At 51.9% G+C, this 12,389-nt stretch overlaps 1 protein-coding gene across 10 annotated transcripts in view; it reads right to left on the reverse strand.

The window, feature by feature from the left end:
* The window catches only part of PFKFB4 (6-phosphofructo-2-kinase/fructose-2,6-biphosphatase 4), a 42,546-nt gene that overhangs the window by 22,169 nt on the left and 7,988 nt on the right, over positions 1–12,389 (reverse strand). For 8 of the 10 annotated variants that reach the window (XM_060630982.3, XM_060630983.3, XM_060630987.3 and 5 more), the window contains exons 2-8: positions 10,772–10,888; positions 10,533–10,629; positions 6,638–6,704; positions 4,036–4,110; positions 3,613–3,669; positions 2,831–2,952; positions 424–631 (exon numbers count right to left, since the gene is read on the reverse strand). In XM_060630982.3, the coding sequence (XP_060486965.1) occupies positions 424–631; positions 2,831–2,952; positions 3,613–3,669; positions 4,036–4,110; positions 6,638–6,704; positions 10,533–10,629; positions 10,772–10,888 (743 nt within the window). Of the gene's footprint in view, positions 1–423; positions 632–2,830; positions 2,953–3,612; positions 3,670–4,035; positions 4,111–5,888; positions 6,568–6,637; positions 6,705–10,532; positions 10,630–10,771; positions 10,889–12,389 lie in introns of those variants that run through there. The other 2 variants (XM_060630984.3, XM_081794498.1) reach the window with 2 other exon arrangements.

Below are 12,389 nucleotides of genomic sequence, written 5' to 3' on the forward strand. Positions count from 1 at the left end.
TGTTCTTAGGCATTCTTTCCAGAACCCTCTGTGTAGTTCCCATTGTGGATCATTACGTCCCCTGCCATTGCCCACCTCCTGACCATGTGTCCTAGTCCTTATAACCCCCAACTGTGGCCTCAATATCTCCCCTAGACTGTGGTGCAGCCATCAGCTGCACTGTAGGGATTTGGATCACTCCCAAAATGGCATGCCTCTCCAGAGAAAGGGGCTCAGCTGGTGACAACTTGCACGGAAGCCAGAAATCCAAGCTTGGTGCTTGGTGACTTTCCCTAAATGACAGGAACATTCCAGACTGAATGAAGGTCATCCACCTTGATGACACATTAGCTACAAGAGCTGGAGCACCACCACCCTAATATGTGAGCATGTACACACCCCCCCACCCGCCCCTCCCCCCCCCCCCCCCACACACACACTGACCTCCCTGCCCCGAGGGGACAGTCCTGGGTCCCCGCCAATCCGGCCCTTGAGGTTGAGCTCACTCTCCCCATGTCGGCAGAGGTAGATGGAGCGGGGGGTCACATGGATGTTCATGAGGTAATATACAATACGGCTCTGGATGTGGTCAGCCACACGGTTCACCACGTAGCTCTGTCCCACGTCCATGATCTTGATGTAGGACAGATCCCTTTCCAGAGAGAAGGTAGAGAGAGCCCTGTGAGTGCTACTAGGGCCCTTGAGGGTCCATCCCGCCAGCCACAGGAACTGGCCGCAGAGTGGTGCCTTCCTGACCACGAGGCTTCAGGTTACAACACACAGGACTGTCAGCTGGTGTGTAAGTGATGGGGGTGAGAAGGGAGCAACACAACACGTGTGACATCCAGACAAACCCTGTGAGAGGTGCTCAACACTTGTCGTGTTTCCAAAAGGTGACATCCAAAGCACAGGGTCAGTCATACACATTGTGACTCTCGCCACTGCTCTGTGTCCCCCGGACCCCACTTGCCTACCTCTGAGCTCTCAACGCACAGTCTGTAAGGTGAATAAGAGACAGTTTTTTCCAGGACTGACCTGAAAGAAGCTGGCAAGCACTCCTCCTCCACTCCCCTGGCCAGCCACCCCTGGACCTGTCGTTCCCTCCCCCAGCGAGCCCTCCCGTTGAAACCCAGCTCAGCCACTTCCCTCGTTCTGGCTGGGAAGCGCTGCAGCTGGGAGAACATTCTCTGCTGATGTTTGCTGGGTGTTGGGGAGGAACCAGGAGGAAAGGTGGGGTTTCTCAGGCATCGTGCTCTGGACTGGCCCAGGAGCTCCCTGCACGCTCTCATCTGAGCTCTCACTGTCTGGCCTGGGAGCCTGGCTTTAGGTTTAGGGTTGTTACATGGACACCAATAAAAATAGCAGCAACGCAGTCGCTTAAGCGTCCGCCTTCGGCTCAGGCCATGATCTCACGGTTCATGAGTTCCAGCCCCGCGTCGGGCTCTGTGCTGACAGCTCAGAGCCTAGACCCCGCTTTGGATTCTCTGTCTCCCTCTCTCTCTGCCCCTCCCCCATTTGTGCTCTGTCTCTCTCTCAAAAATAAATACATGTCAAAAAAAATAAATTGAAAAACCAAAAAACAGCAGCACGTTAACTGAGGAGTCCAACAGGAGCTGCTCCAGTTAAGCGTCTCGCACGGTCACATCACAGAACCATGAGGAAAACCGCAGAGCTGGAGTGACTGGAGAAACACGAAAAACCACAGAGGGGGCCCAGGCGATGAGTGTTGTTTAGTGCAACTGCCTTCGGCTGGCCAAGGAGACTCAGCCAGTGCTCTGCAAAGAACCCTAGAAACCATCCCTCTTACAGTGGCTTGTTCTCCTTAGTTCGAATACATCGGATGTTCTCATGTCATTATAAGTGACCCACGCCCAAGTTTAGATTCCAGTCTTTCACTTAATGCTACATAACTGACACCTTCCCATGCATTGTCGGTATGATCTGTGACTATACAACACTTTACCAAGGGGCCACACTGTCACTTACTTAACCACTGCCCCCACTTTTGCTGTTATACAGAAACCGATGAACTATGGCCAATAAGTCAAATTCGGCCTACGACCTGTTTTTGTACATAAAGTTTTATTGGACCACACCCATTTATTGACACATTGTCTGTTTCCTTTGCACCACAATGGCAGAGTTAAATAGCTCAACAGAGACTGTATGCCCCCAAAGCCTAAAATATTTGCTACCTGACTCTTTACAGAAAAAGTTTGCTACTGTAAGAGCCTCAGCTGAATGCCCCTTGTGGGCCTAAAGGCCCCTCCCCACCTTACACTAATTCCTAGTGCCTGCTGGGTCTGCCATTCCAGAAAGAGGCAGTGGAATTAATCAGCACGGGTCACTGCCAGCTGTTTGTAGGCAGCATCTGGGCACTCCTTCCTGCCTGCTCAAAATGCAGACCGCACACTTAAAGGGCAGCATGTAATGTTTGCAAATGCCTGGCAGAAAGATCCGCTGCACAGAAATCAGGCTTGATTTTATAACAGAATAGCAAAAATTCTTTTCTTCCTTCTTTTCTTCCTTCCTTCCTTTTCTTTATTTCCTTCTTTCTTTTTTTAAAGTAAGCTCTACACCCACCACAGGGCTTGAACTTACAACCCTGAGATCAAGAACTGTAAGGAATAACAGAAAATTCTGACTTGCAGAGCTCCAATAAGGTAATAGGGTTCTGCAAGTCACTTCTGGTCCTCAATTTCTGCCTGAAGGAAAGAAACAAGGCCAGACCATCTCTGCCTGTTGGAGTGGCCCATCAGCCACCACCACAGGGAGTCACAAGGAGGCAGCTCAGGGGGATCCCCACCACCCACCCATCATAGCTGCAGGACATAGTGCTCTCCTCACTCACCTGTCCAGGTCCTCATCCAATGACTCATATGAATTCTCATAGCATTCAATGCGCCTCATGAAATCCTCCGTGGCCTTATCACTATCATGGTTCACATAATCGGGGCTGCCGAGTTTCACTTGCTGCCGGACCAAGCACAGACATCACATCAGGGCTGGAGGCCAGGCAGGGCCAGAGACCAAGGAGAATGCTGGGCAGGGGGAAGGGGGAGGCAGGGCCAGAGGCCAAGGCCAAGGCTTCGGGCATGAGGCTGGAGGCCAATCCCAGAAGACTGGTCCCGTTAGGAAGAGCTCAACAGTTCCTGGTCTTAGTTCCCACACCAGTGCCACAGAGTATTAGTGGGCACCCTAAGATCAGAGTCCCTCATTTTTGTGGCACTGGGGGAGGTGAGGCCATCTGAACCATCCTCCCAACCCCAGATATTCATTCCTTGTAAAACAGGGGGTAGGAGAGAGAGCAAATCTCTTTCTCTTTCCAGATATAACCACCTCCTACCACACTCTCTACCTCCAGAGGCTGAAGCTCCTCTCCCACTGTCGAGGGAATTATGAGGGGGAAAGGGAGGGGAAGGGAAGGGAAGAGGAGGGAGCAAGAATGAATGCCCCCAGCTACATGGCCCTCCACACAAGTGGTCCTTGGGCATCTATGATCACCCCACCCCCAGTGTTCAAGAAGACCAAATTAAGGCTGGCCCAGGCACCAGCCCAGACCTGGAGAGGACCTCACTGTCCCATGCTACCTCAGTTGTACTATTGCCCCACAAGGTCAGATACACCACTCACCACGATGTTAGCGGCTATGACCTCAGGATCCACACAGATGGACTCCACAAAAAAGGTCTGCAGCAAGGACCAGGGCGGGCAGGAGAAAAGGAACCAGACACTCTCAGGGCCCTGGGCCTGGCTCCAGGGAGCCCCCACCCCACTGAGGGCCACGCTGACCCAAGGGATTTCTGCATTTGAGGGAAGGGTCAAGAAGCCCCAGACCAAAGAAGATGCCACCCTATCCAGGACTCTCCCATCAAGACACCCACCTCCCCAAACAGAAAATTCCAGGTGGAAAGAAAATAGCAACGCTTCTATCCCAAATCGACTCTGGAACCCACCTGCCTGATTCCCAGCACATGTCACCAGGCTATGAAAGGGGCTCCAGAGGGTCCGAATATGCCACAGCCCAACCAAGAAGGTAAACCAAAGAGGCCTCACCTTGTAGCCATTCTGTTCCCCAAAATTAAAGATGGTCGCTCTCCGTTCTCGGGTGGTATTCGTTGCATCAAAAACCTAGGACCAAACTAGGGTTAACTCAGTCTCTGGCCTAGAGAAGAGGGGAAGTCAGCCAACAGCTGCAGTACGGGGACCGGATTTCTCACAGGGACCTTCTGTTGCCCAGGCCACCCTCCTGGCCGGTGTTCTTTAGACCTGCAAGGGCTGGGTTGGTACTCCCCTTCCTTGAGGAACACACCTCAAGGAAGCTGGAAGGAGTGGGTGGCTCTGCTCCTGGCAGGGCAGCAAACCCTTGGCACAAAGGACACACTCAGCACTGCCCTGCATGCAGCAGGCACTCAGTTTACGCTTGACTCAGTTCATGCTTCCTGTAAAACCAGTTACACATGGAGAGCTGAACCCCTGTTTATTTCCGTGCCATTCTCAGACTCTACTAAAATGGGAAAATAAGAGTAAAGAGAACAGGAGAGGAGATGTTAACAAAATTTGGGTGAATGACTCACAAGAAACGGAGAAAACCAAATACAAGCCCTCACCCACCAGAGCACACCCACTTGTACAGAACCAGGATAGTCGGAATCAGGACACAGGTGTCTCTGAGAAAAGAGACATGTGTGCAGAGGAAGAGGGAGGACTGCCTGGTGGTGCAGAAGAGACCAGGTGGAGCCCTAGGCCTTCTCCCCACCACATCCAGCCAGGCTGACCCACCTGGAACTCCTTATGAACTGCCTGGGGCCTGTCCACACACCCTCAGGGGTAACCCACTTATATGCATGTCCAAGCAGCTTTTAGAGCAGGACTTAAAAAAAATTTTTTTTTTTAATATTTATTTATTTTTGAAAGAGAGAGACAGAGCATGAGCAGGGGAGGGGCAGAGAGAGAGGGAGACACAGAATCCGAAGCAGGCTCCAGGCTCTGAGCTGTCAGCACAGAACCTGATGCAGGGCTCAAACTCATGAACTGTGAGATCAGGACCTGAGCCGAAGTCCGATGCTTAACTGACTGAACCACCCAGGCGCCCTAGAGCAGGACTTTTTTTAAAAGGGCATTCAATCAGGGCTCACTGGATGCTCCAGCAAAACCTCTAACATGAAAAACAGACTAGATAAAAAAAGAATAAAAAGAACTTTCAGCAAAAGAAGACAGGGCATAGAATATAAAGGAATGTAAGAACACTTACAATTGTTATTTAAAGAGAGATACAAAATATTATAGTAACCACAAGACAGAGTTATAAAAAACTGGAACACTGGGAGAATAAGAAATTTAGAATTTAGAAATTAAAATATGATCATATGACTTTTTTTAAATTCAACCCAATGCTCATAAGGTAAAGTGCTTGTTGAGAAAGTCTCCCTGAAAATAGAACAAAAATGACAGACATAGAAAATAAGGAGAAAAAAGATAAAATTAGGGCCCAAGCCTAGCATGAAGCCACCAGGAGTTCTAGAAAAAACAGCTCAGGAAATGGGAGTGGAATGGCAAATCACTGTCAGAAAGTGGTCGGGTGGTTTATCAAAGTAATTAATAGACAACAATTTCTTGATCTGTTAAAGAAGAGTTTCCCATTGGAAAAGTCACCCCAGGACCCAGCGTGGAGGAGAGGACCCACAGCAAGGCCCTAAAGTTCTCCCCAGAGAAAAGGCCATGAGCATCTCCACTTCCCTCCAAGAGATGAAACTGTTAGGAAGATCAACAAATCAGAATGCCATCTGACTTTTCCACAGCCATTCTAGAAGCCATAACACAACAGAGCAATGTTGTGGAAATTCTAAAGGAAAAATACCTCCCACCTACACCCAACCATCAACTATAAGGACAAAACAAGACATTACCAGACGTGCAAGGTCTCATGTGATGTACTTCCTAAGTACCTTTCTCAGGAAGCTACTGGAGGATGTGCTCCAACAAAACAAGTCAGTAAACAAGGAAAAAGAAGACACAGGGTCCGAGAGCAGGGCCTTCTACTCGGGAGTCAGGAGAAGGGAATTCCCAGGGTACCACAGACTGAGAAGGCAACTGATCCAGATGGAGCTAGAGGATGAAGAGCTGTGGGAGGCACGTCTCCGAGAGGAAAAGGGAAGGAAAAAGCAGCCCCTGTGTTTGACTGCATAGGGTTAGGGTAGGGCCCTTTCCAACAGACACCCTTGCTCAACTGTGTCCCACCCATCCACCTGACAGGAGGGGCCAACACACAGGGGAATTCCATTACCCAGGATTAGGCTGGCTCCCAGAACAGCCACTAAATACGGGCCAGGATTCTCCCCACCCCAGGAGAAATCAAATTTGCTAAAGACTTGGTAACATGACCTACCACATGTGGTGGCCAATAATGTGAGTATTCAGAAGGAAGTCCTACAGGATCAAATGCAACCACAAGCCCAGAGGGAAATTCCCAGCACACATCCAGCCTCTAGCTTCCTCTTACATGGTGGCTGTAGATTTCCGCCCAAGGGCTGGAGCCCAGGGGCAGCTGGGGCCACACACACCCTGACTTCCCTTCTGGATTCCTGATGAGCAAAGGGCTAGATGTATATAGGCTCCCACATGTCACTCCCAGAAGTCACCAGGGTGTTACACTCACCGCCACATGTCCCCCCTCCTCACTAAGGAACCGCCGGACATCACGGAGGGCCGCCAGGGCACACTGCCTTCAGAAGAAAAAACACAGGGTCAGCCCAGCACCCGACCCTGGCTGCAGGAGGGCAACAGGTCAGGGATATGTTCTACCCCAGACCAGAGAGGGCACAGTCCCTGGGGTCCCTTCTCTTCTCAAGGTTTCTCTTTCCTTCGGGTAATTTTCAGCGCTTTTGTGAACTCTGCTCCTATAAGTGAAAGGCTACGTGTTCCTGGCCACTGGGAATAGTTTTTAAAATACCACTTTTCTGTGCTTTCTCTTCTCATCTCATTGTGCGCAAATCCAGGCTGCCATTTTGCCATATGCATGACTTCCAAGTGTCATGCATTTCCCCTGATATCAAAATAAGCACTTTCAAAACCAGACATTTCCTCGTATGTGACTGTTGGGGGCTGGCGGTGGGGAGACAAAAGACACTATCGCTGGTCCCCAGGGCAACATTACGTTTAATATTCAATTTTCTTTCCTGGGAGAGAAAACATATGATACTATCCTTCCTGGAGGAGGACGCTGTGTCTCTGCCTCTTGCACCATGTCCACTGGCCCTGTGGAAGGTGAAACTTTCCCCACGACTGACCATTGGTTATACTGCCTTCAGAACATCTCAGCCTCTTGGTTTACTGCGGCTAAATATACTGCTATATATAAGGATCTTCCTAATTTTATCCGTTTCTCCCACAAGGTCTGCAGCTAGATAAATCATTTTGATCTTTCTTTTTCTTTTTCTTTCTTTCTTTCTTTCTTTCTTTCTTTCTTTCTTTCCTTCTTCCTCTTTTTCTTTCTTTCTTTTTATCTTGTCTGACGTAAGAATAAAATTAGATCTTCTTCCATTTGTTTGATCTTCTGATTTTGCACGTAAACCCCCCAGTGCATCAAAGGGCTGTGCTGTCAGGGCCTCCACCGGGCCGGGCCACTGTGCCCGTGCATGGAGGCATGGGCCAAGCGGAGCAGGAGGCAGCCTGCTGGGGTCATGGGGAAACTGGTGGCAGAGCTGAGTCCAGGTCACTGGGAGGAGCTCTGTTCCTATGCCTCCTGGTGACCTTTCTGTGCCCCAGTGGGTCTTTTAGTTAACACTTCAAAAAGCTTTTGCACGCCCAAAAACCTGAATTCTGAGAGTCTGGGAAGTTGGCGTTGCCGGAGCCATTTCTGGCCACCTGCATTCAGCACCATGCTCTGGGCTGAGATCTGTGGGCTGCTCTGGCTAAGGCAGCACCACGTACATCTCAGGGCTCCAGTGGAAATGTGGGAGGAACAGCCTGGGAGCCTGAGAGGATGGGGGTGTTGAGTGTAAAGTGGGGACAGTCTGTGGGACTGAGCCCTTAACCTATGCAGACTGATGCTAACTCCAGATAGATAGTGTTAGAACTGAACTGAATTGGGGCGCCTGGGTGGCTCAGTCAGTTGAGCGTCCGACTTTGGCTCAGGTCGTGATCTCATGGTTCACGAGTTTGAACCCCACATTGGGCTCTGTGCCGACAGCTTGGAGCCTCGTGCCTGTCTTTGGATTCTGTGTCTCCCTCTCTCTCTCTCTCTCAAAAATAAATAAAAACATTAAAAAAATTAAAATTAAAAAAAAAGAACTGAACTGAATTGTCAGACAAATGTGCATGCGCCCACGGCCGCCATATGGGCTCGTGTGTAGTAGGAGACCACTGTGCCCAGTGTTAGGGACAGACATCAATGCTGTAGAGCTCCAGGGATCTCGATGATATACAAGAACCTAGGCCTCTGGGAAATACAGTCTTCTCTTCTCAGGCTTCCCACTTTAAAAAGTCTGATTCTTGGGGCGCCTGGGTGGCGCAGTCGGTTGGGCGTCCGACTTCAGCCAGGTCACGATCTCGCGGTCCGTGAGTTCGAGCCCCGCGTCGGGCTCTGGGCTGATGGCTCGGAGCCTGGAGCCTGGTTCCGATTCTGTGTCTCCCTCTCTCACTGCCCCTCCCCCGTTCATGCTCTGTCTCTCTCTGTCCCAAAAATAAATGAAAAACGTTGAAAAAAAAAAAAATTTAAAAAAAAAGTCTGATTCTTCTATTTTGCCAGTTAGCTGTGGGACGTTCGGGGCTGGTTATTGGGAAATGGTCCTGTAGCACAGACCCAGGCTTTAGATCCAGAAGGGAGGGTTTCTAGGAATAGGCAGAGGGTGTGCCTGCAGAGAGGCCCATGTGAACCTGCCCCCAGCTGCTACCGCTAGGGCCTCTGTTCCAGCTGGGTGACTCTGGACTAGCTCCCCAACCACTCCGAGGCTGGGTTTCCCCATCTCAGTTAATCCCAATACGCCTACCTTCGACTGGCAGCCTGAGCAGAATTACCGGTGAGCCCTAGGAGTGCCAGCTCTCTTATTGTTCCCGCAAATATTTTGGATTCAGACTGGCCTGGCTTCAAATTCAAACTTTGCGTGATCCTAAAATACCATCACTTTCAGACCTGGTCTCCACATCTGGGAGAGTAAGGTGCCAGCACCCACTGAAGGAAAGATCAGGCAAGCTAGTCAGTGCCCACGGCTTGAGGATGCTGTAGAATCTGCATTTGATACGATCTCTGACCTACTAATTGGGTAATACTAGAAGATGGACATAACAGTTTTTAGTGGTATATGGGCTTAGATTCAAGTCTGGGCTCTTTGAAGTAACTTGTTATCTTATATGAGACACCTGAGCCTCAGTTTCCTCATCTGTAAAATGGGAAGGGGCGGTGATAATGGGCAGCATGCACCCAACACACAGCAGGAGTTCAAATATCACTCCCCTCCCTATTGTCAGGCTCACCAAAGGGTCCAGTCTCATGTTTGACGCACAATTCGGCCACAGGCCTGAAATGTCAGATTCCCCCACCTTCTTGGTGCAGCAGCCTGGCCCAGCCCCACTGGCCCAAGAGCAAACCCTGGGGAGGGGCCAAGCGCCACAGCGAAGAGCTCTTGCCCCCTGGTGGCCAGAGACAGAGCAGGCAGCCTAGAATCCAGGCCTGGGCAACAACTCAGTAGCTTCTGGCCTGGACCCGTACTTGATTTGGAGAGGTCACTACAGCTGGGCAGACCTCTGCTAAATGCCCTACCACAATGGCTGGGTCCAGAGCAAGGGCAAGGAAGCTTCTTGAACCCTCAGCTGACATCTGCCGAAAAGAATGCAGCATAGCTCCTCAGACCACCAGCTGGTGTTCTCGGTTCAAGTCCGAGTGTCACATGCAAATTCCCATCTCGTGAATAAGAGCAAGAGTGTGAGGTTTGAGCCACATGAAAGCAAAGCCACGGCCTACCCTACACATGCCAAGAACATGCCAAGCACATGCCAAACATCCTCCAAGTATACAGTTTATTCTGGGGCAAGGGAAGGAAGGCCACGGTTCTGGGCTGATCCTTCTGGCTTTGTGAGAAGCTGCCTGGAGGTAGTCCTGCTCCCACTCTGCCCCATCCCTGAGGCCTGTGTCCCTGCACCTACTCGGGCCTCCCTCCCTACTAGAGGTCATCCCCATGGAAGGCCTGGGGTAAGCAAGCTGAGAGGCTTCTATGCAGCCAGCCCTTGACTGGCCCTGGCTAAGCCCCTTGCATCTCCCTGAAGCCCCCTCTTCCCCTCTCACAGGATGTCCTTACTAAGAGTTCACGAACCCCAGGGCAGGGCCAACTACCAAGAGGCCACACACCCTCTCCCACTGTTCCAAAATCCAACACATCCCCAGCTCCACCACATCCTGAGATGGTCAGGAGACCAGCCCTATCACAGCCGAGTGGGGGCAGGGCAAGGCCAGGGCTCAGGAGCAGCTTAGTCATGATCGGCACCTGGGCTCCAGGGCCTTCTCCATAAACACACACAATCACACATACACATCACACACACATACATACACTCACTTCCTGATTTTCAGGCCCTCTTCGTTGTCTGGAAGGAAAAACTCAAAAGACTTGTATGTCTTGACCATGTCCCGGCGGTACTGGCCAACGTTGAATTCTGGGGGAAAGAAAGGTTCATCTTTCACACAGCAGCAGCCCCAGCTCTTGCCCTTGACACATCCCAGACCCGCCTTCTCTCCTCCTCTCCCCTCCCCCTCACAAAGCCCCAAGCCCCCTTGGAAGCCGAGGCCAAGTCTCACCGCGCGTTGGCACGCCAATCCAGTTCAGGTAGCGAGTCAGCTTCTTGGAGATGTAGGTCTTGCCCCTGGCGGGCAGGCCTACCATGACAATGAGCGTTGGGCAGTTGGTCATGCAAACTGAAAGGCAAGGAGCTGGTGTCAGACAAGAGCTGGGACCCCTCCCAGTGTGCCCCTCCCTCTGCTCCTGGCACAGGACTTCAGATGTGCCCTCCAGGCCTTCTGGCCTCATACCCTGGTCTCGAGCCACCACTGGCATGGCCCCACTGCCCAGGCCTGTCTGGGCTCCAGCGGATACAGCAGAATCTCACCAGCCCCTGATCCAGATGTGCACTGTGGATATAAAGCTGGATGTGCCACACCCCTGAATGAACATGCAGGACAGAGCCAAAGCCCAGAGGGTATTCAACGCGCCACCTGTCACCCAGGAATCCGCACCCCAGCCTAGCAGTCACTCAGCATTCCCACTAGCGCATTCCCACTGCTTACCCTTCCTGCCTGCCTCATCGTACAAAGCCCAGCTCAAAAGCTGCTTCTTCAGTGAACCCTTCCTCCAAGACACCTCTGCACTGCCTTGGCACCCTCTCTCTCCCTCAGTCCTGGTCACCTCACCCACGAGTCCGCCCCCTGCATTTGATCACTTGAAACAAGAGCAGCCTTGCAGTATCTGAGCCATTCAGGACCATGGGGTCTGGCACAGGACTGATGCTCAAAAATTATGGGCGCAGGCTGGGGGGAGGGGCGGCTTCTCGAAATCCCCTGGGGTGAGAGCCATGAGGGGCTGAGACCAACGTCCACAAGGACTGACCCTCCGATAGCCCACCCCCCACCATCCCACGTGTCACCGGGTCAGTGTGGCAGCCAGAGAAGTTGCCAAGGCTGGAGGCGGGGACAGGTCTGGACACAGCACCCCCAAACCCTGGTCCACTAGGACAGACACCAAGACAGCAGAACCGCCAGCCTCACGTGACCCGTCTCAGCTTTCAGTGTAGCCTCACCTCAGAAACCTGAGGAAGCTTTCCTTTCATTGTCCTCAGCACCTGGGCCATGTGAAACCACAGCAGACAGACAGAGGGCCCGTGTGGGGACCTGTCACTGCCCCAGGCTCTGCAAGTGCCTTCACCTGGTAGTCCTTGGACAGATCACTGGGCCCCACCCCTCAAGCTGTCTCCCCCACTGGAGCTGGAGTGCAGAGGCCCTAGGGGCAGCCCTGTCTAGGGGTCAGGAGTCAGACAGGTCTGGGTTCCTATACTGACTCTGACAATTACTGGCAACTCTGAGGCTTGGTGTCCTCACCTGTAAAATGGGATGACAATCCCTCAGTGAGGTCTAGCACTATTCCATGTGAAAGCCAGAGCATGTCTGGGAACCTGTGCCCTCTGCCCAGCCCTGGCAGCACACCGGCTAAGGACACAAGTGCACCTTAGCACAGACTGCCCTTCAGACTTAGGGCACAGAAGCACCTGTCTGTCTCCAGGCAGGCCCTGCAGAGAAATAAAGGGCTTTGCTTGCCAGTCGGGGCTCCATCGCTCCTGCACATGACCGTTGGGCAAATGTGACCCAAACTGTGAGCCTCAGGGGAGAGAAGGAGAGGATCCCATGGAACACAGGATGACAGTGA

This window comes from Panthera onca, chromosome A2 (assembly GCF_046562875.1).
Source record: "Panthera onca isolate mPanOnc1 chromosome A2, mPanOnc1 haplotype 2, whole genome shotgun sequence".
Lineage (NCBI taxonomy): Eukaryota > Metazoa > Chordata > Mammalia > Carnivora > Felidae > Panthera > Panthera onca.